Raw genomic sequence first — 25,640 nt, forward strand, 5'->3', positions numbered from 1 at the left:
GTCCTAATTTTCCTAGTAATCTTTGTCCAAGTGACCTCATGTACAGAATAGGAAACATTATTCAGAATGCAATGTATTCATATACACATTCTGGTTCATGCATTAGTGTCAACTGTTAGAAAGCTTCCTTCCTTATCACGCTTTATCAGCACATTGTATGTATTTTCCACTATGAAAGACAGGTAGTGTTTCACTGACTCTAATTGAAAACACTGTGTATGCTTGGCACTTCGACAGAATTCCAAGATGGAAATATCATACTGTGTAGATGCATCTTATCAAAGTTTCATTTGATATTTTATGAAACCGGAATCCCAGTGGAATCTACACACTTGGATTTTGGTAAACCAAACAGCAGCTAGCCTGAAAAGTAACAGGTGGAGAAAACTATAACAAATACTTTTTTTAATGAGATTGGTTGGGGTATTTCGGCCGTTTAACAATTTTAGCATATTCAATATTTTACTGCAGTTCCTTGAACATGAACTTTCTACAAAGTGACCTGCACTTTGTGCAAAGCAACCAAACGAGTGAATAGCCTACTTTGCACCTGCCCACCTAATTGTCTGAAATGTCATTCAAGCCATAAATTCCTTTGAGATATTTTGTGTTTGTGCAATCAAGGCAGTTGGGTTTGACGCCTTAGGTGTAAAGATGGCTCTCCATATACAGTTTGTGTGTATGAGTGCTTGGGTGCACATATACACAGATAACAGTAAGTCTGGTGTCTTTTTTGAAGCGAGGTATCTCTTTGAATTCCACCTACTGTGCTCTAGAAACTAGACACTTTTTAAATAAAAAAATACAAACATTTTCTTTGAAAATAAGTGATATAAATACCTTGCTTAGTAGATTTGATATCAAAACTGAAGACCAAGAACTGAACAGGCAGGAGTGTTTTGGCATCAAATCTTTTTAAACTGTTCAAAAATTTTATTTAGTGGAAGTATAATTTAGAATTAAGTGGAATGTCAGAACAAACTGGGGAGTTTTAGAAATAAATCACTCAGCAATCATTTTATAAAGTTTAACTTCTAAATGCACTATGATTTATTACAAAAATATATTTTCTTCTGCTTGCAGATATGGTTGTTCCATTTTGTGATAGTTTTAAACTAAAGCAGTTAATTTTGTTGCACTGTGTAACTGCATGAATTCATCAAGTGTACATATGTACCTGTGCAACATTTTTTGGGGTTTTGTATTTGAATTTCAGTATTGGTTATTTTTGTATTTTACTTTACCTGTATTGGAGTTGTAGTAGACATAATTTATACATATGATTTAAAAACTGTTTTGCAACTGAAAAGTCTTCTTTAAATTGTAAAATTTTGTTGATGGAAACTCATTAAAATGGTATAAAATTATATTAACAATTGTTTTGTGTTTTGATGCTCTCTGTACATAAATATGTATTTATCTGTTTTAATGGTGTTGTGTCTTGCAATTTTGGATACATTTTAGAATAAAGTTTCATTTTACAAAAATAAGTTGTACTTCAAAAGCTATGTCGTTATCATGATCCAGGAATTGCCCTTGATAACTCCACTTGTTATTCCTAGAACTATTCCAAGATGGATGAGTAATTTAAACATTCTGGCTGGAATCCATAGAAGTACTCTAGGTGCATCTAAGGCTTCTGACATGTTTAGTGAGTTGTCTTTCTTTCCTTTCTTCTGAACCATTCCATACTGTATCCAACTGTTTTGGAAAGTCCTCTCTGTTTTTAAATGAGTTTTGCCATGTGGCACAAGTACCTGTCTGAAAAACACAAGAAAGACTTTGTGTCATGCTGACCTCTGACTTCTGAAATGAGATCAGGAAAGGGCCTCTATGGAGCTGCAAAAAGCCAGACGTTCAGCTGACCAGGATTTTGTTCATCCTTTTTAGTTAGCTGCCTGATGTGCCATGTGCTATGTGTACACCCAGAGAGAAGACAGTGTAGAATTAACTCCTTGTCAAGATTCGCTGTCTAGAGTTATTAACAACACGGAGCAAAACAACCTTCAGGAAAAGCCAATTCAGGTACAGTATGTGTGTGAATGCGCACATATATTATTACTTAAAACAACGACAGAGGATGCTTGTTATTAAACAAAACTATTCTAGAATGGATTTATATTGTGTGTGTGAACATCAAATTACTTGAAGATTTTGCTATCTGCTTTGCCTTTTGAGATTTTCTTAAGTTGCAACTGCATGTTATAAGACTTTATTTGCATTTATTTCAAACATCCTACATATTGTTAATTAGAAAAGCCCCAGAGTTCACTAGCTGAAGACTTGCCATGCATTAATCTTAGTCAAAGAATTTAACTAGCTACTGCCTGTTTATCATGGTTTCTCTTCCCTCCTTTCCATGGTCAAGCTGCTGCTGCTTTACAGAATATTAAAGAACTATGGGGAAAGGCTTAATACAAATGTTTGAAATTGGGAGATCTGCTACCTAGAAAGAGAGGGTGAGTGTAGTTCTCATGCAAGGCCTAGAAGCAAAAGAAAATGTGCTGCAGGAGGCCAGAGAAGTGGGCAGAGGAGTCACTGCCAGAGGCGTACCTAGGTTTCCACCCAAGGAGCTGTATTGGCATCCTCCCCATCCCTTGCACCTTTGGAGAGGCACACTTTTTCACCCCCTGGGCCTGTGTCCTTGGCGGGGGCCAACCTGACCAACTCCTAGGTACGCCCTTGGTCACTGCCCCACCAATAGCAGTCTGCCTTCGCCCAGCCACCACCTACCTGAGAGCCAGTGTGGTGTAGTGGTTAAGAGCGGTTAAGTGGTTAAGTCTCAATCTGGTGAACCAGGTTTGCGTCTCCGCTCCTCCACATGCAGCTGCAGGGTGACCTTGGGCTAGTCACACTTCTCTGAAGTCTCTCAGCCCCACTCACCTCACAGAGTGTTTGTTGTGGGGGAGGAAGGGAAAGGAGAATGTTAGCCGCTTTGAGACTCTTTCGGGTAGTGATAAAGCGGGATATCAATTCCAAACTCTTCTACCTGCTTCCATACATCCAGCCAGGGGGTGGCACTGTCTTGTCAGCCTCCTCCTCCTTAGTCTCAGTATTGTCCTTGAAGAACTCAGTGGTGGGGGTGGGAGAGGACAAAGCTAGAATGCACAGTTTGCAAAGAAGAAACTTGCGCCTATAGTACATATTCACACATTACAGTGGTACCTCAGGTTACATACGCTTCAGGTTACATACGCTTCAGGTTACAGACTCCACTAACCCAGAAACAGTACCTCAGGTTAAGAACTTTGCTTCAGGATGAGAACAGAAATCGTGCTCCGGCGGCAGCAGGAGGCCCCATTAGCTAAAGTGGTGCTTCAAGTTAAGAACAGTTTCAGGTTAAGTACGGACCTCCGGAACGAATTAAGTACTTAACCCGAGGTACCACTGCAATGTATTCATTGGTATCCATGTTCAGAATGGCTCTTTATTGGTGAAAAAACACATCCCTAGATGTTTTAACACATTAGCTTGGATTCTAGCAGTTCTCTCTTTCTGTCATCGTCTCCTTACATATCCCTTCAGATTATATATTTTTCCTTTGTATAAATATACGAAATATTTAGCAGCTAAGCATACATGCAGTACAGATCTTGAAGTTGGTCTGTATAACCTTGAAATGGACTCTTGATTTCCCCCCTCACAATTTAACTGCACAATCTCCTCCTTAGAAACTAGTTATTGCAGAGAAGTTTAAAATAGCAGCCTTCCCTCTCTGCAGTAACTAGAAGGGCTGCTCCCCCTTCACCCGCTTTCTTTTTAATTCCAGAAGCCCTCTATGCTGCCTAAAAGAGATCTCATTATCCAGGCTGAGCACAGACAGCTCCAGGGAATTCAAGAAGGCTTATACGTGAGCAGATTTAGACTTTGCATTGCTCTGGGATGCCAACAGCTTTGCAGTTCCTAATCTTATAGCAAACAACAGATACACTATGGGCAGAAACTCTGGTCAGCTGGGTCAAACTCAGCTTAGATGAGTCTTGAACATAAGAGTTTATTTAAAAGAGCATTTTTTGTGAAAACCTAAGCAATTCAAATATGACACTGTACATTTGGACCCAAATTTAGTGACTGAAGCCAAATTTGAACATGTTTAGCTTTGAAAATATACCAGTGTTTTGTTGAGGTTAGAGCTGCTTTTTTGAGTGATGAACATTCATAGAGAAGAGAGTCTATAGACTATGGAAAAGGCAAGGAGGAGAAAATAATGGTCACTACGCTTAGTTTATACACACATTATTATACAGCAATTTCTAAAGCTGCTGGAGCCAGTTTTCCTGAGCAGAGATTTCAAGATTCCTCACTGATGAACACCTGCCAATGATAATTGAGTGTAAACTTCACTCTTAAAAACAACAGGCAATGGAAATAAACTCAGTGTTGCGTTCTGCCTAATGATTTGTAAACACACCTATGCATCTGCAATGCTGGATTATATGAGAAATGATATTTTGTATCAGGTGTTCCAAAGGGGAAATTGATTGGCATTGTTACTTCACACTTTGCTTTCAAAATAATAGTTTTAAGTCCTGCCAAAATATAAATATCCTAATTTGGGGGGAAATTACGCTGGAGATAATTAGGTCAGAAATGTATAGACCATAGTCCAACTACAAAACCACTCAAAACAGCTTTTAAATACGACTTAAGATCAAATTTTGCATAGAAGACATACATTGTAACCCAAAGAACATTGATATTTTAAAATACCAAATCTTCTGGCAAGGCTTAGCAGAAGCTCCGATATAAGTGTGCAAACATTCTTCTTGCTGTGGAGCTCAAACTGAACAACAGAATGTTTCATTACTGTCCAGCTTCTCTCCTGGAAGTAGAAGGTCAGGTTGACCAGAATTCAAAGCTCACACATGTCCCTAGAGACAAGAAGATGTGTGCAGGTGAGTAGAAAGACTGAGGACTAAAAATCCTTACTATAACTAGTCAGAAGTAAATCCTATTGACTTAAATAGGGCTTGCTCCCAGGTAAATGGGGTTAGGATTGCAACTGGGGTGTTGTTGGGAGGTTCGTTGCTGTTGGAATTTTTTTTTTTTTGCACATTTATATATTTTGTGATTGGTGTAGAAACTGTTCAGGTGGGTTGTGTATTTTTAAATGTTTTATTTATTGTTTATAACTACTTTTGTCATGTAGTTGCATAGCTTTTCATGTTGTAAGCTACTTTGAGCGTGGTTTGAACTTTGGAAAAGCGGCATACAAATGAAATTATGTATGTAGGTATGTATTTATGTATGTATGTATGTATGTATGTATGTGTGACATCTTAGTGTATTTTTGGTCTTTGTGGAAGCCACCCAGAGTGGCTGGGGAAACCCAGCCAGATGGGCGTGATACAAATAATAATAATAATAATAATAATAATAATAATAATAATAATAATAATAATAGTAGTATGTATGTATGTATGTATGTATGTATGTATACATGCCTCAAGAGGAAGCAAGATGGCTGGGCAGAAGGCAAAGAAGTTGAAATCTCAGGGAAGAGAAGGTGGAGATAAGCCCCTTGAGAAAAAGGAGGTGGTATAAGAAGCTTGCAGGAAGTGTGTTATGTGATCAGTTTTTGTGGGATGGAGTTGGCTGAATGTCTTACTTCTAATTCCTGGATCTAGCGTGGATTCAAGTGCTGGACTAGCCAGGCCAATGTGAGTAATGGGCCATTAAGGAAAACAAAGCAGTGGCTCTGTGCCAGAGGTTAAACAGGTGGGCCTCCGTTCCCCAACTCTGTTAAACCGAAAGACAAAAGGCCAGAGTTGAGAGTTGTGTTGTGTGAGCTAGAAGCTGGATGCAAAAAGCAGAAAGGATGGAAAGGCAGAGAGAGAGCAAGCCAAGGCTGATTTCTGCTGGAATAACAAGGTTGTGTCTATGGGATGAACAATACCCTTTTGGGGTGTTAATTCTGCAAAACCCTCCACCGCAGGCTCGGGTTGTATATGTGTGTAAATAAACCATGTAACGTGTGGGACACCACTCTGCCTCACTCCCTGGAATCTTGCACCACTCTGAGATTGGGGTGGCGTGCAACAGTATGTTTCTGGCAGGAAGGGAGTGAATGGAAAGGCAAAGATGATGGACAGTCAAGAAGGATGGCTAGGAACCAGAAAGAAGCAAGACAGGCAGCTAAGAAGCAGCTCCCTTGAGAAAATTATACGGGTGACTGAGTAACAGAGTAGAAAAAAGAAGTGAGTCTGAGAAAAATCCTAGGGACAATAAGGTGTTTATTCTGTTGAACAGGACACCGAGGGGGAGGGGAATTAGAATTTGTATGGCTGTAAACTATGGGGGGAAAGGGTTGTTAGGCCCCCCCAATAAATCCTACTTATTTTTATTTAACAAATAATTTGCCCTTCACCCAAAGGCCCCAGGACAAGAGAATACATACATATTAAAATATAGGAACACTCAAAAAAGAATGTTATGCTGATAGTATAAATAATTTATAATACCACAAAACATTAAAAGCATCAAGTAGTAACAGCAAGAGACATGTGGTTAGCTTGGTCTTTGGAGAATGAGGTTTACCTTCCTTTTCCTGCTACTCTGGCTGGGATTATTTTTTTATCCCACCTACTCATATAATTTTAAAAGATACACCACCATATTCTTTTATAAGATGCAACCCTGTTGCCATGGCACCGCTTATTTCTCAGCCCCTACCTCACATTCTTCCTGTGGAGATGTTTACACCCTGCTTGTAAGACTGGTTCACACTGGATCGTAATGCAAGAATCACTTAGGCTCTGTAATTCCACTGTAAGCTTACATGCCATGATTTCCACTTGTAAGGTCAGCATAGCCATGTCATCCAGATTCAAACACTCTAGCTTTGTTCCCTATATCTTTTTGAGTCTGAATCCACTCTCCACTCCCTTCAGAAAAGTCTCCAATCTGACCAAGCCATAGCTAGGTGACCTTGCACCCCTGGCAGAACCATCCAGATTGCACCCCCTAGCCACGGACAAATTACAATAGCTCTTCTTTCTGTCTCTCCTCTGACTCCCCCCCCCCCAATTCAATTCAACCTCTTATTTATAACCATTTCTTCGGAGGCAATAATCAATATTTATATTTATGGACATATTTTTAGCCGATTTTGCACACACACCCCTTGCCTGCGCCCCTGATGGGGGCCCACCTCACCACCCCCTAGCTATGGCCCTGAATCTGACACCTCCTTTTTCCACCAGGTATAAAGCACAACTACTGAGCAATTCAATTTATTTACTTTCCTCATAGCTTTGACATTGCAGGTTCTTCCTATTAAATCCTCTACATGCTGTTGGAAGACCCAAGGACAAATGAGGCAGTAAATGCTATATAATACACAGCTACCTGTGAGAAAAATCCCAGAGAGGCTGAAATGTGAATTTGCTAGATCTCCATGAGAATTTTGTAACCCCTCACCCACCTGCCCCATCATCTTATTGCCTCCTTACTGCTGAGAAAGTTGTACTTCCCAGATACTACCACAAGATGTCATATGGGGAACCTCTAGGCAAGACACCTGTCAGCTTAACCATCTCAACTTTTCCCAACTCTGCAGACCAGTGTTCCCTTAGTATAAGCCTGTTCTTTTAATTTACTTTGCACAGAGATCTGGCAAATAAAACTTTTTTTAAACAAATGACGCCATTTATTCTTCGGTAAGCATGGATGCAGAGGCAATCCGTTTTACATCAGGAACAAGTGGGGTGGGGTGGGGGGAAAGATCTACATTGTGATTTGCTGCCCCTGTAGATCCTGCCACCTGAAGCAGTTTCCTCACCTGGCCTCATGGATGGGCTGACCCTGCAAGGATCCCCAGCAGGTATAGCATTAAATTTACAATTAGAAAAAATGGGAAGGCAACCAATTGCAGAAAAAGGGGGGTTGACTGGACAGAACGTGATTTCAGCAGAATTCTTATTTGAGGATGGTGTTGGTGGGGTCAAGCCTGGGCTCCAATAATAATGTGATGGGCTCAAATAATAATTTTAAAATCATTGTGCAATTGGAGGTTCACTTCCTTCATTCCTTTTGATACGTAGTTTTTGCAAAGGTAATAGATAAAAAAAACCCAGCACCTCAACTGTTGAGAACTTGTGAAATATGCAACCCCCTAATCAAAGGGTCATTTCGATTTCCCAGAGGCCTCCACTGCTGCCATTCTCCCTGACAGAGAAGTTTCAGCGTGAAACTGCTTAGCAAGACGACTGATTATATCCGTTTAAGTCTGAGGAAAGATAATGGTCGCTTGTGACAAAGGGCGACCCCTTAACCCTTTTATGGAGGTCGGCTCTCGCGCTGCGCAACGCCTGCTCAACATGCCCACTTTCTGGTCCGGCCCACTGCCTTAATCGGTGTCTCCCGCGAGCTGAGTTTTAATAATGCATGATATCTCAAACTGTGGCGCCTTTTGTTATTATCGCACGCGTTTAAGTTTTATTTCCCGTAGCAGCTAGAAGAAGGCAGAAAGGACGGGAAGCACGCAGCAACCCGGCGAGGGCGAGAAGGTGAGGTCCGCTCGTTCCTTATCTACTAAGCAACTTCGAGGAAGCTGCCCCGCGTGGGCCGAGGAGGGAGGGAGCTGGTTCGCCGCCAAAATAAGGGCACCGCCAGTTTCCCTTCGACGCCCAGGAAAGCGAGCCTTGCGCCTAATTACACATTAGCCCGGCAGCGGGAAGCAGGGCGCGCGGGCGGGCATGCGAAAGTCCCAGCTGAATCTGCAGGCGCCGCCACAGACGCGAGCGAGCGAGGCGCAGGAGGCGGCAGCACCGCGGGCTTCATGGCGGCCGCGCAAGTGCACATGTGCCAGACCATCTTTCCCGCGCACACGAACTACCGCGGGGAGTTGGGCGCGGGGCAGCTGCTCAAATGGATCGACACCACGGCCTGCCTGGCGGGTAAGCGCGAGCGCCCCCTTCTCCCACCCACCAGGACGCGTACAGCGGGTACTTCTGGCCCCCTCGTCTCTGGCGAGATCCAAGATAGCGACGGTGCCTAGCTGTTCACCACCTCTTCTAGGCCTTCTAAGAGTTGCATGGCACAGGCAGAAAGTCTACTGGTGCAGCTCTTATCCACTTAACAGGTGGAGATAGGGCGCAAACGATGGATTTTTTTACTTGTCTCGCAAGTAATAAGAGACAGCAAGCCCAATCCTCATCTTCATGATGCTGTAACTACCTCCTTTGCACAGTATCCTCAGTTTGGGAAGAGAGGATTTGCAGTGTCAGGTAAGGCCAGGGAGGAAACCCTGTTGAACTCAATGGGACTTATTTCTGAGGAGACATGGGTAGAATGGTGCTGCCAGCTCCTTACACTGCAATCCCAAGTATATCTACTCAGAGGTAAGTCCTATTGAATTCATGGAGGCTTACTTCCAGGTGGGTGGGTTTAGGATTGCATAGTGCCAGCATAAATCCAGTTGTGCTCGTTAGCAGATACTAAGTAGCACAAAAATATTAGTAAAGTTTCATTTCTCTCTCAGTATGGTATCATTCTAGAATTATATGATTATTATGCTGGCACTTGCAACTTCCAGAGGTTTTTTCTTCCTTCAATAAGGCTGTGAGGTATACTGGAGCATTTGTAATACAAACTAGCTTAATTACAATACTCATTTTGTCGGTAAAGAATTTAGGGATTTCACAGCTTTAAAAATTAAAACAGGTCCATTATTCTCTTTTATATAACCCCAGTTACTTCCAACTCTCCTATGAGGTAGGAAAGAGTTATTAAGCTAGGGGGTCACCAAGGACAAATTTGGAATTTTGAGAGAGTGCTACGTGCACCACCCTTCAAGTAGGTTTTCTGCCCTGGGCCATTCCCCACAAAAGACAAAAAAGAGAATCTGTGTGTGTGTGTGTGCGCGCACACCTTTATGGCCTCTGGACAAAAGTTGGAAGCAGTAGAATTAAAATGCATTCTCTAGAACTTGTATGATTTTACAAAGACCACCCCCCAACCTTACAGTGATATATTTCACATCCAACAGCACAGATCCAGTGCTTGCCAACACACACACACACACACACACACACACACACGGCAGAGATCCTAAAGGATCTTCATAATTTTTATTAAAGATGGCAACAACCCACAGAACAAATCACAGAACACCCTCTGTAGATAGAGAGGTGACTTTTGAATTGTTGGTTGTTTTGAGGGTATCTCTTGTAAAAATTATGAGGATCTAGAAAGAATACTCAGGGGCTTCTTGGGCACCAGGAAAAGTCCTCAAGACTGCTATTGTGGCTTTGGGCACCACAGTGAGCAGGCCATATTTTTCACACATTTGTATACAACGCCAGCAGTAGAATTAAACAGCATTTAACAGAAACCCATGTTCTGCATCCTGCATTTGCCTGTACTCTTTTCTCTGAACTTGCACAAGACAGCTACTGAACACGTGCACTCAATCCACCAGGTCAGCTTCTCTCTCCATGAAGATTGGTATATGGTTACAGTTGTTGGATGACATTCCTTAGTTAAGCCAATTGCTTGCTAATAGTCAGGAATGATTGGTTGGTGTTCTCTCGGTGTAACATAGGACTGGAAATATTTTCCTGAATGACCAGTTTGCCAGTGAGGTTTGATCCGATACTACTGTTGTGCCAGAGAGAGTGTGTAACAGAAAAGGCTATTTGAATCTGAGACACCCATGGGAGAAAGTGGGGAGTATTGAAAGTGAGCTGGCTAAAAACGAGAGATGGTGCAGGTGCTGTATATTGGGTAACCCAATGCAGGATTAGCATCTGTACTGCCTGTTCCCCACAGCGAGTGCTACAGTTCGAATTAGCAAACTACAACTTCCAGAATTCTTGGGGGAAGAAGCCATGTGCTTAAAATGTATGGTGTGGATGTGACCTGAGTTCAGTTCTGATACTGAAAACAAATCCCTAGGCTCAGAGGCATCCTGCATGTCTTTTGCACCTGACTCTACCTGGTAGATCTTAGGGTTCAAATAATTAAAAAATGAACTTCTGAGAAATCTGAAGCCTGGCTACCCTGATGAACCTCACAGGGTTGTTATGAGGATGAAATGGAGGAAATTCTATAAATATCCTAAACTCCTTGGAGGAACAAATGTTAAAAGATAAATAGGGGGGGAAAGTTTGTCATCTTTTCCTTCGGAAGTTAAGCATTACTCAAGAGGCTGTAAATTATTTCAAGCACTATCTCACCAGTACCCTTATATCTAGTTCACAGATGGCCCAGTTTCGTGTTCTTATTGGCTTTAAAAGATGATTAGACAAATTCTGGCTCTCTGGCTATTAAAGATCATGACAGTGTTCTACTTCAGTTGTCGGAGGCATATGCTGCCTCTGAATATTATTTGCAAGGACTCACAAGTGGGGAGGGTGCTGTTGCATTCAGGAGCTGCTTGTGGGCTTCCCACAGGCCTCCAGTTGACCACAGTAATTGGGCTGCTGGACTAATTTCTTTAGGTATAATTTTTAAGAAAACAGTTTTGTGGACTTCAGTTGTGTTTTATTGATAATCTTGCTATGTAAGCCATTTAGAGAGTGTTGTCATGAAGCAATCTATAAATCTTAACAAATGAATAGAATTTATAGATTGGGGGGGGGGGGAGAGAACATGTATGCTTGTTGGGAAGCTGCAGTTGTAACTGGTAAATGCGATAAAATAGATGCAGGATAACAAAACCGGATGGGGTAGCCAGTGCCACAGAAGACAAAATTGGCATTCAATATGACCTTAACTGGGCCCAACTAAGAAGATGAATTTCAATAGGGACAAATGTAAGGTTCTGCACTTAGGCAGGAAGAACCAGAAGCACAAATGTAAGATGGAGGACACTTGGATTGCCAGTAGTACATGTGAAAAGGATCTAGCGGACTTAATGGACCACAGGCATAATGTGAGTCACCAGTGTGATGCAGCAACAACAACAACAAAAGCAAATGCTATTCTAGGCTGCATCAATAGAAGTATAGTGTCCCGATGAAGGGAAGTAATAGTACCGCTCTATTCTGTTTTGGTCAGACCACACCTGGAGCACTGTGTCCAGTTCTGGATACTACAATTTAAGAAGGATGTTGACAAGCTGGAATGTGTGCAGAGGAGGGCAACCAAGATGATCAAGGGTTCTTGAAACCAAGCCTTATAAGGAATGCTTGAGGGATTTGGGTACATTTAGCCTGGTAAAGAGGAGGCTGAAAGGAGAAAGGATAGCCATCTTCAAATAGCTAAAGGACTGTGACATGGAGGATGGAACAAGCTTGGTTTCTCCTGCTCCGAAGGGTAGGAACTGAACCAATGGATTCAAGCTACAAGAAAGGAGATTTGAACAGACTCCTTAGGGAGGTGGTGGACTCTCGTTCCTTGGATGTTTTTAAGCAGAGGTTGAATGACCATCTGGGAGTCCCTTCCAGCTCTACAATTCTATGATTAACATTGTGCATCTTTGGAAGGAAAGCATCATATGTGTAAAGTGGCCCTTAGAAGACAGCCAAATTAACCATGCTTAAGGGCAAAGGCATGTTGAGAGAAAACTTATAATTGCTTACATGTTTATACTTGCCTTTTCTTCCAAGCTGAGAAACACGCCGGCATGCCCTGTGTGACAGCATCGGTGGATGACATTCAGTTTGAAGAGACTGCCAGGTATACCTTCAAATAGTTATCATCAGCACTTTTCACAGCCTTCCTTTATTTTCTGTCAAAATAAAAAAATTCCTTCCTGTAGCACCTTAAAGACCAACTAAGTTAGTTCTTGGTATAAGCTTTCGTGTGCATGCACACTTCTTCTTTATTTTCTGTGTAACAGAGATTAACCAGAACATTAAAAATTGGTCCAGTGAACATAGGAGATGATTCTCTTAAGGGTGGGCAGCATCTCTCAGCATGAGGACCATGTTCTGTCATGGGGCCTCATGACAATAGTGGACAAGGGCCAGATGCAGAAGGAAGTGGAGGAACGTATGAGGCTCTTACTTTTGTACAGTAGGTTACATTCCAGGCATGTTGAAATACAGCACACACACACCCCCCTCAATTCTGCATTCAGCTAAGCAAGTATTATGATCATAGTTCAAATAAACATGGAGACAAAAACACTCAAGGAGGGCATGGGAGAGGGGCATAGCCCAAGGATAGGGGTGTGTGACTTGCGGGGCGGGGAGTTCAGATAGGAGTGCCTGCTAGGGATACAAGTTTGTCTACAAATACAATCATTTACTGAGAAAGGAAACCACTTAAAAAAAAATCTTACAATGTTTTTCTTGATATGACAATGAGTGGCATTCATGCGTAAGAAGTAATAATTTGGCATACCCCCCCCCATTTTCAAAGATTATGCATTTAATGGATTCATAAAAGTGCATGCAACTCAATAAATATATTTTGCTTTTAACATCCAGAAATAAGGGGGGGGGGTTCCCCTCTGAAGCTAGTAGCGAGCAATTTTTGCCAGTCAACTGTTTGTCTCGATTGTTAATGTCGGAGAAGTCTGGCAGTTTTCTGAAGTTAACCTTCCACCTGAGTGTTAATTAACTTTAAAAGCATTTATAATTAATGATAATGTTCATTAATTTTGAAAACTAAGATAACATTTCTTTCTGCTGTGTTGTAAAAGTACAGAATGATGGCAAATGCAATTATTAACTTCTGTGGGATTTTAAACTACAAGTCTGTGTTTTCCTGAGGAGCAAGGCCTGATGGGTTCATGCAGTATTTACTAAATGGCACAACTTTGTGAGCACAAATACATATGTAGGTGCCATATCCATGCACAGCAAGGTCATACTGCAGCAGTTACCTCTGGTATGAAGAAACAATAATATATCTACAGTGATGCTCCAGTTATAGTGTTGCGTGAATCACTTTTCACACGGATATTTAATATTATGCTCCCCCCCCTATTGAGATTCGTGTGTATTCATTAGTGGCTTAAGATGCAGCTAGGTCATTATTTTCTCAATTCAAGCTGGTATTGGAAGCCTCAAAACACAGTATTTCAGAAGAAATGACGAGATAGAGGAGTGCACTGGATGCTGAATAAACAAGCATGCATGCAGCCCAAGTCCTGTGGAATGCAGTGGAGCTTATTTCTGGGATATGCTTGAACTGTATGTTGTTCCCATTTCCCAAGAAATTAGCTGTGTTTCTTTAATCCACAAGGAATATAGAAGTGGTAGCCAACATGGTGTCTCTACGTGTTGTTGGATTCCAACTCCCATAATTCCTGATTAATTTCTGCTGGCTTTGAGTTGGACCCCAACAATATCCGGAGTGTGCCATGTTGGCTACTCCTGAAGTATAGGAGAAAGTTACTTGTAAGAATGTGATTTTTGCACAACGAATTAAGAGCAATGCATCTTATTCCTTCAGTTCTTGCACTCCAAATCAGAATAGTAGTAGTAGTAGTAGTTGTTGTTATAATAATTATTACTCCTACAACTATGATTTGGCCTGTCAACTCCTAAAGCACCAAAAGACTAGAAATCCAAAGAGAAATAGGAGGGGCCCAACCCCATGTTTCTGTTGTAAGATGAATGTGATGGCAGAAAGGCAATCACTGGGGAGAATTCGGAAGCAAGGGAAACCTTAACTCTTCCCTCCCCGCCAATTCTCCCTGCAAATGCCCCCCAAGCTGGTTTAGGTATCTCTCCTCCCTGCATAGACAAACTGTAACTGTTCCAGGTTTTTATGCTCCTTGCTTTGTCTTTGAGATGGTTAGAATTTCTGAATATCCATCCTGTATGAGTAAAATCTGCTACTTATATATGGTCCCCCTCACCTAACCTGCCTACAGGGAAAACAGCTCCCTCCCATTAAAGAACAAACATTGTTGTTTGTGTTTGTATACCGTGTGAATTCATCAGCAGTGTCTATTTTACATAAGTTTGTAGTTTAGATTTCCTTCTCTTTTTGCATTTTCTTTGTGTACCCTTACTGAGAGCATTCAGCCTGCTACACTTCAAAAGGTCCCCATCAGTTACAAATGAGAATGCAATGGTCTGTGACACTGCAATGTTCCCTGAATTCCAATTCCCAGAGCCTCTGTTCAGAGCAAGTGGCTTTCGGGGTACTTTTCAACAGTGACAACAGAACTTTCTATATATATAAACAGAATTATTAACCATAGATGGGATGCCCCTGGCCTTACAATGACTTTTTAAAGAATGTTTAGATAGTGTTCACACGCCAGCCTTCAGGAGCTCTGGGTTCTGGAGAACGAGATTAGATTCTAAGCATTTCAGGGAGATACTCTGAAAATAAAGGGTTTCCCTGACATAAATATAATAGTAAGCCAGAACCACATAGTTGTACGAAAATCAAGGTGAGGTGATAGCATGTTTGGCCCCTGGCCAATTAAAAGAAATGGGTAGCAAGTGATATGAAAGACCTCTACCTGAAGCCCTATAGAACCACTGCTAGGTAAAGTAGACAATACTGGACAAAATAAATACTTTTACCTGGTCTAAGATAGCTTCTTATGCTCCTAAGGGACTAACAAAAAGAAAAGCAACCGTGTGGTTTTGGCTCCAAGTAGCACCAGCAACATAATGTGTGGAAGTGGCCCCAGCCTTGCAAAATAAGATAAATGAAAGCACCTCTTTAGGCAGTGCATAGTTAAAACTGGCCACGGTGATGGCTGGCAACAGATAGCTTTAAAAGCGGATTAGGTAAACTAATGGAAGAGGAGGCTACTAACCATGACGGTTCTGCTCTCCCTGCAGAGTTGGAGGCAGTGATGCTTCTGAATGCTCTTTGTGGGAAACTGCAAGGGGGGGGGGCTCTCTTGTGTTTGTGTGCTGCTTGCTGGTTCCCATATGCATCTTGCTGGCCACTGTCAGAATAGGATACTGGACTAGATGGGCCATGGACCTGACCCGGCAGGCTCTTCTTGTCCATAAAAGTTTCTAAGCTGCAAAGAAATTCTGCTAGCATGATGAAGTGCTGCTAGAGGAGGAACAGAGAGTCCTGCCCCTCCTACAGCAAACCAGAGCAGGACAGCTCACTCGGTTTCCATGCTAGGTGCAGAGGAAGGACAGAATGTTCAACTTCTCATTGGCCAGACCTCCCACATACCTAATGGAATTTCCTGTTACCATTTGCAGTCAGCGAGAGTGCCTGGTCCAAGACTGAGGTAGCCTTTCTTTGCCGGTACTTCACATGTGTGGATCCTGGCAATGAAAACCAGATTCCAGGTCCAGGGTTATATACCATGCTGAAACTAGGCTCTAATTAAGACCTGCTACTCTTTCTGTCCTCACTCCTTGGAAATAGCAGAACAGCCTCAGCCTGCATTGCAGTCGCTTCTAGAGGAAGAACCCCTTCACAATTTGAAGCTCAGCTTTCACTTTAAAGTCCAAACCAGGTTATGCTCTCTCCTTCCTTGGGGGTTTTTAAAGCAGAGGCTAGGTGGCCATCTGTCATGGATGCTTTAGCTGAGATTCCCACATTGCAGGGGGGAGTTGGACTAGATGATTCTTGGGGACCCTTCCAATTCTACAATTCTATGGTTCTATGAAGGGGCGCAGGTGGCGCTGTGGGTTAAACCACAGAGCCTAGGGCTTGCCGTTCAGAAGGTCGGCAGTTCGAATCCCCACGACGGGGTGAGCTCCCGTTGCTCGGTCCCAGCTCCTGCCAACCTAGCAGTTTGAAAGCACGTCAAAGTGCAAGTAGATAAATAGGTACCGCTCCGGCGGGAAGGTAAACGGCGTTTCCGTGCCCTGCTCTGGTTCGCCAGAAGCGGCTTAGTCATGCTGGCCACACGACCCGGAAGCTGTACGCCGGCTCCCTTGGCCAGTAAAGCGAGATGAGCACTGCAACCCCAGAGTTGGCCACGACTGGACCTAATGGTCAGGGGTCCCTTTACCTTTACCTTATGGTTCTATGATAAGTGTTCAGCAGCTTGCCTGTGGGCAGTGGGCAGAGGCTGATCAAGCAGCAAGTCACCTTCCTTGCCATTGTCCTGCAGAGCCAAAATGCTTTATTTCTGCCAATACCCCTCTCTCCCTCTGGTATTGATGGCTGGCCATGCAGTAGCCAGCAGTGTCGTGTTGCCATTGCTAGATCAGGGCCAGTAAAGGCCTGGAACAGCTTATAATATTCTGTTTTTGTATAATGAGATTATGGTGCTTTTTCTGTTAATAGAGTTGGACAGATTATTAGCATTAATGCTAAGGTGAACCGGGCATTCACTACGAGTATGGAGGTAAGAGACTGCATTTGTTTGTCTTGGTGTGTTTTTAAGCTGAGATTATATATGGTGTTATATAGGCAGAATGAAACAAATGGAAGAATGAATTCATGTTAAGTAAATGGCTCAAATCTCTCTCACTAGTTTTTATCCCCTTCTCTACATTTCATAATCATTTATTGCCACAACATGGCTCTTGTCTTCTACCCATGGGTTACAGGTCCAAAACATACCCCAGTGCCCCTTAGCTGCCCAGAGCTATTGACATTCTCAGAGGCTATGTCCAATGTGCTTCGATTTACCATGGTACTGTTTCAGTAGATCCACTCCCACAAAATAGGCTCTCTGACAACTTTTGTGGTCACCAAACACATGTACTCTTTATGCAGAACTACCTCTGGCTTCTCTTTCAAGTGAACAGGTATCTGCCACAGTACACCGCAAATTTTTAAATGTTTACATTCTTCTCACTCAAAACATTTTGTTCCAACAGTTTGTTAAAGAGTTGAGCACTGAAGCTGAATGAAAAAGTTCATAAATACAGAACATCTGCAGGCTTATCAGTTCAAAATGTGCCCTCAAGTCTATATTAGTCTTTATGGGGTTTAGTCATGCACGGCAAAGACTATAAAAGCTATAAAGAGCGCCAGTGTGATGTAATGTTTAGAGGGTCGGACCAGGACTGAAGAGACCTTGATTCAAATCCTCAGTCAATTCAAAGCTTGCTGGAAGACCTTGCACCAGTCTCAGTCTAACCAACCTCACAGGATGCTGTGAGAATCTGGAGAAACATGTATTCTTCTTGAGCTCCTTGGAGGAAAGGCAGGACATACATTTAATAAATCAATAAATATTGGCTGAAAATGGCCCAATTGTTTCCTCCCTCCTTTCAGCACCCCCTCTCCTTTTTAAAATTAGCCACCGACCCCCATCATTCAGTCTGGACACTGAGGTCCAGCTCTGAGGGCCTTCTGGTTGTTCCCTCACCGCGAGAAGTGAGGTTATAGGGAACCAGGGAGAGGGCCTTCTCAGTAGTGGCACCCGCCCTGTGGAATGCCCTCCTGTCAGATGTCAAGGACGTAAACAACTATCTGACTTTTAGAAGACCTCTGAAGGCAGCCCTGTTTAGGGAAGTCTTTAATGTTTGATGTTTTATTGCGTTTTGAATATTCTGTTGGGAGCCAAGCCATCCAGAGTGGCTGGGGAAACCCAGCCAGATGGGTGGGGTATAAATAATAAATTTAGTAGTAGTAGTAGTAGTAGTAGTAGTAGATGTAACATAGGATTGTACTGTTAAGACACTTGGGAAGCAATGGAGATAACAACATAATTATGAAACCAGTTGGTGAGCCCAGCTCTTTATTAAGATGAAGGGAGTGCTAGTATTATTACATAAACCAGTTCTAAATTATATAACTCCTAGTAATCTGGTGTCGTTGTTTCCATTTGCATGTAGGTTGGTGTCAAAGTTACATTGCAAGATCCTCTTACCACCTTCCAAAAACTGATTTGTGTGGCTTTCTCTACATACGTGGCAAAACCAGTACATAATGGCAAGGTGATATATTCCGTTCAAAAATGGTCCTTTGTTTATGTGGATTCCAGAATGGTCTGTAAAGCAAACTGTGGTGTTCATGGCAGCTTACCCTTGCATAATTTGTACTAATATTGTTTGTCTGACAGCAGAGTAGTAGCGCTGTGGAAGAATTGTAGTGGGCAAATATGCATCAGAAACTTTTACTGCGGTAATTTGACAGTGGGCTAGCTAAGGGGAAGTGCCACAATTTCATTGCATTCAGTGCCTGCTACGCATTGCATTTCTAGTTCTGTTTTCTGAGACAAATTTTAGCTTAGGTTGATTTTAAGATGTGTGTATCTGTGTGTGTAAATACTCCGGCACCGGGGGGGGGGGGAGAGCAGGTGGGGGCAGGGGTGGTGCACATCCTGGGGGCGTGGCACGCCACCTGCGGGGGCATGGTGCCCAGCACAGGCGGAGGACAGCCACGATGGCACCCCACTAGGATCGTGCTGCCGGGGCAGTGCACTCCCCACGCACTCCTCTTCCTCTGCCAGTGTGTAAATAAATAAGCAACATTTGGTAAATCCGGAATGTGAGCAAATGCATGTCAAGATACTGTTGGTATGTTATCTCTTCTTACCAATTATTAATGCAGCTTAATACAAAAGTGGCAGAATGAGGTGGAGACTTTGCTGTTGTTCAGATAATGAAGACGCACCTTTTTACCCAGGGCTTTGACACCTGAAATGTATACTGTATTTTCAGGATATTTTCAGGACCCACACTGTTGTTTGTGGCTGCATTTTTATTGTAAGCTTAAAACTGCTTTTAATGCTGTATTTTCACTTGTAAATAACTCACCCTGAGAACTTAGGGTAAAGGGTAGGTAACAAAATAAAAAAATTAAATAAAAGTAGAATTTACTTTTACAATCCTTTTAAAAAAATCTTAATTTGTTCAGGTTGATTTAAAACCAGTGGAGCTCGTCACTGCACAGGATTTTCTTGAGCACACCCTGGCTGCTGAGAGAAGAAAAATCCGACTGGATCATGAACGCGTCTGTAAGAACCTGGTGGAAGAATGTGGCATGAATAGTGGTCAGTCATTATAACTTATTATTATTGTTGTGTCCTACCCTTCCTCCCATAGGTATCCAGGGGGCCTTACAATACCCATTAAAATAAGGTCAGCATAAAATATAATTGAAATCATATAATTCAAACCAATATCAGCAATGAAACACAGTGCAGCAGACTGCAACACTTGGACTATTGAACACCAGTCCAGCTATGTGCCAGTGGAACAAACAAGTATGTCTTAAATTTGATCCTAGAAGATAATGACATGGGGGACAGCTAAAACAGACACATTGCTGTGTGCTTCCCATTTCCAAGTGGTGAGGAGTTTCATGGAAGCATTATGCAAATTGGGTTCCTATGGAGTTTCCTATCTCTGGAAACTTAAGGTATTTTATATTTGGTTTATTGACAAATAGAGCACAAAGTAGAGGCATACAGATCTCCTGTTCCACATTAGATCCCAATAAAAGTCAGCTACGCATACAAAGTGCCTTGAGCTCATCACTCATACGCACATTTTTGTTTGTGTGTATTCTCAGTCTGCTTCTGTTGTTCACACCCCTCCCCTACCATCTGCCCCCTCACTTTGGTCAGAAGGTGGGGTAGATCTGCAACACTAGCATCCCAGTGCATGGGTCACTGTTGTTTACTAGTAGCAGGAGGTGTAGGGCAGCAGGGAGGTGGGTGTGGCACAAATGCATAAATGGTGAGTCCATTTGGTATTATGCTAATTTGCTAATGGACCAACATGGCTGCATATACAGTAGTGTTGTTTCCATAAACTTAAACTATCCATGTTGGAAAATGTTTTGCACTCATAACCTTTAAAACTTACAAAGTCATTTTGTGCAGGATGCAGAGTTTTAGCAATCATCTTAGACTAGATCAGGGGTACCCAAACTTGGGTCTCCAGCTGTTTTGGGACTACAACTCCCATCATACCTAGCTAGCAGAAACAGTGGTCAGGGATGATGGGAACTGTAGTCCAAAAGCAGCTGGAGACCCAAGATTGGAAAACCCTGGACCAGATGAAATCAGTATAGGACATTTCAACCTATGGAACTGGCACATGCTCATGTTTTAAAAAAAGAAGCAGCAGCACACTGTGACACCGTAAGGCAGTTTTTCTCCTTAAAACACACTACCATAGCCAGCACTGGCTTAACAGTGATAAAGAGCAAAAAAAGTAAAGTCTTAAATTATCTTGTGCTAAGATTGCTTTCCATGAAACATCTACAAAGTGCACGAAGCAAGGTGGAATTTGTCTTCTAAATACAAATTGTACAACTTGATAAGTAGGTCCAAAGTGCAAAGCGCTCAGATGAATCCAAGCTACAACACAAGGGTTATAAAACAGATGTAAGTGGGGCAGAAGCCAAACACTTAATTCAGGTCAAATGGGATCATGTGACAGATTAGCATGATTGGCATTTTTTGAAATATAAAGATCCTGGTTTGCTAGAGATCTCTTCACCCTGGAAGACAGATCCTTCCTTCCCCTGTTGAATTATGGGTATTAAATAGACCTGTAGTCCAATTTCTGTCTTTAAAACATACATTTATATGATCCAAATTCTAATAAGCTGACATAGTATGAATTTTAGTCTGACAGTATTAGAGAACAGGGTCAGCCAACTAGCCCTACATTACCTGTATTCTATGCTCTCATAACAGCCATAAACTCTTTTGGAATTGTCTTATGGGATACATACCTTACAAAGTGTAGTCACCCTGCTGATTTCAGTGAAGCTGCTTTATTTCTAAGACACAGGGCAGTGGCAGCCACAGTATAATTGGACTGGTCTGTAATTTCACTAACATCCTTGGCTATTCACTTCATACATTTCAGAACAAGTTTGTAATCAAGAAGAAGGTGCAATTTCCACAGATCTCACCCATGTGCAGAGCACTGAACTTGTCTTGCCTCCCCATGCCAATCATCAAGGAAATACATTTGGTGGCCAAATTATGGCTTGGATGGAGACAGTGGCCGTTATTTCAGCAAGGTACCATTTTTTTATTCAGCATCCTTCCGTGTTACACGTTACTGGGCAGGCCTAGTGAGGAATGCAAGGTTTCTTTCTGCCTGTCTTTCTCTCTCTTTGTCTACTAGTTTAATGTTCATCTAATCACGCAGAGAATTCCATCATCCCCCTGTTGCTTGGTACATGTAGCTCTCTCTCTCTTTGTGTGTGTGAGACAAGAATTTCTATTAGAATTCCCTTCACACACCAGTGGGCCTGATTCATTGCCAGGGTGCTGGATGTGTCATTCCCATTCATTATTCATGTAGCTCTGATTTGTAACCTGAAGTTATACCAATAATAACTGGCTTTCCTTTGTTACTGGATAAACAGCTCATTTTATTAAAATTGCAAATCTGTCACAGGTTTTACACGGTCATAACACCAATGGCCCAAGTGAGCGGCATTTATATGTAAGCACACAGCCTCATTTATATATCTGTATCTATAAATGGTTCCCAAATAACTCTGCAATAAATCTGGTCCAGAAGAATGGAGATGGGGCTTAGCTGCAGCAAAATAACACATCAGATGCTGAAAATATTTCTTTTTTGTGCTTAAAATTGATGAGCCAAAATGTAGGAGAAACAGTGCTAAACAGTGACAGAGAGCTGTCTATTTTGCTTGACAAATAGCTGACCTTGCTGCAAAGCTTTTGTAAAACAACTTACAATTAGATTTGACCTTTGAAGGTGCCAGTTGGAGTTGCTATGACCACAGGCTTACAAGGAATGAGAATGAGGTTTATAAAAGCAAGCAGTACTCAAAGAACAAACTGAATATATGCTCAGGCAGGTTTTTTAAAAAATATATATCCTCTTTTAAATACTGTGATACTAACCAAGCAGTGTCAATGCTGAACACAACAGAAATCTGCTAGAATGAGATTTGGTGTTTCAGGTACACCATGTCTGTAAAAATATGGGCTTACCTTTCTAGCAAAATAATATCAGGTTTTTAGACCTAACAGTGAAAAAAGATTGCAAACTTCATCTACACATTTACACCTCCATTCTTGACATTAATCTGCTTCTATCTTTATTGTTGTATTGCAAATGAGATATTTAGCAATTTAAATAGGAGGAGCAAATTATTCCTAATGAAAACCAAAGTAATTTGAATGCATTATAAAGATGCACAATTCAATTAATTAGAAACAGATAATTGTGCACGCTTAACAATTCTGGTACATCATAAAGGGTAATTGAGTTAAGGCTAAAGATAAATAATGGTGCAAAACAGTATTATCTCTAAGCTAAGCAAAGGTTAGGAAGAAATTTCAGCCCTACAACACCACCACAACAAAACAATACCTAATTCTCAGCAAATTCTTTTTAAAAGATTTATGCTGTTAAAATAAACTCACACAAGGACTTAATTTTTTCCCCTTTCATATATAGGGACTAGTGGGCCTAGCACTCCCTGGGATTGTTTTAGAAACTAAAAAAACCCTGTTTTTTGAAGAAAAAAAAATGGAGTGTTTTTTGTGAGTTTGGACCCGTCACATCAAAAATCAAGTGAAGTCACTACAAAGTCATGTTTCATTTCACCTTTTCGATTCAAAATTGCACTTAGTGTCCAAATTTCAATGAAGATACCAACCTCAAGAACCTTTGCGCAGAGTTCAGCAACAATACCTTGAGAGGTGGCCAGACCTATGCCCCCAAATGGGTGCAGTCACACCAAAGTCACATTTGGGTCTGCCTCCTTGATTCAAAATGGCACCTGGTACCCAAACATTGGCACAGACCCTCATCCCCCCACCTGTAATGTGTTTGGCAGCGATATATTGAGAGGCTGCCAAAACAGGCAAAGAAATACCAGTGTTTATAATTTTTTTAAGAAATTGTTTCTGTACTTAATCGTTTTTAACTGTTTTTATATATGTAACTGTCTTATATACCTCATTATTCTGTAAATAGATTTGAGATGTTTCATGGGAAATGATTCATCAAATAAATGAACGAACAAATGAAGAAAAATAGCACTTAATGTATGGAAGAGCTAAGCCAAACAGTCCCCCCTCCCCCCCTTTAAATAATAGATATAGATACCGGAAATCACAATTCTCAAATGCCTCAAGTTCCAACTGAAGAGAATGTTTCTACTCCCAAACCTTTATTAAAACCAGTATAAGCTATAAACTTGGAATTCCCATTTTATAGACTTAGTTTGTTGCATAGAAATACTGAAATGTTGCATTGATATGAAAAGAAATAGCATGATAATATATGTTTTTTAATTTGCTTTCCATTTTCCTCCTTCAGTCGCCTGTGTAGGCTGCATCCGACTTTGAAATCTGTAGATATGTTTAAATTCCGGGGACCTTCAACTGTTGGTGACCGCCTGGTTTTCAATGCTATAGTTAACAATACTTTTCAGAAAAGGTAATAAGCTTGTCTCTATCTTAATGCTATTGTGTGGTCTAAAATGCTTCAGTTTCAATTTGCATAAAGAATATAAAAATTAAAATGTAGTTTACAGTGCTATTTTTCTAGAAAAAATGGGTGCCAGAAGTCACCACAAACTCCTCACTTGTTCTCTTATAATGGCAATGGTACCCACCTGAGAGGTGCCAAGACTGAGTTCGGGCAAGTTCCAAGTGGGGGGGGGGGAAAGCCCTGGTAGTTTGAAATTATACCATTCTGTGTTATACTAGCAAGAACATAAATATTAAAAATTCATATTCAGATATTTCCCCTCTGTTTATTGTACAACAACTGGAGATTGTAGTTTCTTGTATGTATGCTCCATTATTCATACGCATTCCCTTTGACCAGTTATTATGTGTTATCCTAGCCCAGTAGTAACAGACCCTAGCAAATCAGTAAATCTCATCACAGAATAGGAAGTTGTATGTCATGTCATAACATTTGGTGTGAGAGCCTAACTAACACCTGATGTGCTTTAGAGATCAAGAAATATAAAAGTATACATAGGGTTGGATCCTTAGAGTCCAGTCCCATGCATGTCTGCACAGAAATGCCCTATTTAGATCAATAGAGCTTAGGCTCACCTGTATAAGATGGCAGGTATAATAATTTATTTCTTCCTTTTAAAAAAATAGCTTGTAGCTTCTCTGTATAATTTGGTGTGGCATCTGTCACACCCCAGCTGCTAAATTAACTGAAAGCTCTTCTTTTTCAGCATTGAAGTTGGCGTTCGTGTTGAGGCCTTCAATTGTGAGGAATGGGCCAAAGGCCAAGCTCGGCATATCAACAGTGCCTTTTTAATTTTTAATGCTGTAAATGAAGATGGAGAACTTATTACCTTCCCCAGAGTCAAATCTATTACAAAGGTGAACCTTTAAAAAAATAGGGAGAGAACAACTGTGTACATAAACAAGATAATCAGATTATTAATTTAGAAATTATGAAATGGATAGTATACCAGTAGGAGAAGTGAATATTTATTTGAATTTTGTAAGATGAAAAATATATAAATCATTTTTGTCCCATAAGGGGCACTAATTCTAAAGTGCTTTGGATTAATATTTCATCTAGAAGACAATTATTGAACTCATAGCCAAGGACTGAAATACTCTGCCAGTCTCAGGTAAAAGGACTCGTGGTAGTTTTGTGAACCTAAGACAAACCAGAATTATACTTTTCAGACAGTATTGTAGTTACCTTACACATTTTATTTAGATGGTTGGCTTCACGGTAAAGTCTGTGTTATGCTCCTTAAAAAAAGGTTATTATATTCAATCTGTCCGCTATTCTGAAAATTAGCAAAACTACAATGTAGAATTTATAACTAATTATTATTTTTTTCTTGCTTTGTTCATTGCAAAGGATGGTTTAAGGCGATATCATGGAGCTATTGCACGGAAGAAAATTAGATTAGCCAGGTAC

At 41.3% G+C, this 25,640-nt stretch overlaps 1 protein-coding gene across 4 annotated transcripts in view; it reads left to right on the top strand.

Moving 5' to 3' along the window:
• The first annotated feature begins 8,162 nt into the window (after positions 1–8,162).
• The window catches only part of ACOT12 (acyl-CoA thioesterase 12), a 28,659-nt gene continuing 11,181 nt past the window's right edge, over positions 8,163–25,640 (top strand). For 2 of the 4 annotated variants that reach the window (XM_081212498.1, XM_081212499.1), the window contains exons 1-9: positions 8,519–8,897; positions 12,552–12,621; positions 17,119–17,179; positions 18,621–18,722; positions 19,645–19,780; positions 21,612–21,768; positions 24,054–24,173; positions 24,934–25,084; positions 25,581–25,636. In XM_081212498.1, the coding sequence (XP_081068624.1) occupies positions 8,780–8,897; positions 12,552–12,621; positions 17,119–17,179; positions 18,621–18,722; positions 19,645–19,780; positions 21,612–21,768; positions 24,054–24,173; positions 24,934–25,084; positions 25,581–25,636 (971 nt within the window). In that variant the 5' untranslated portion in view covers positions 8,519–8,779. The other 2 variants (XM_081212501.1, XM_081212500.1) reach the window with 2 other exon arrangements.

The sequence above is a fragment of the Podarcis bocagei genome (genome assembly GCF_964188305.1).
Source record: "Podarcis bocagei genome assembly, chromosome: 11".
Classification (NCBI taxonomy): Eukaryota; Metazoa; Chordata; class Lepidosauria; order Squamata; family Lacertidae; genus Podarcis; species Podarcis bocagei.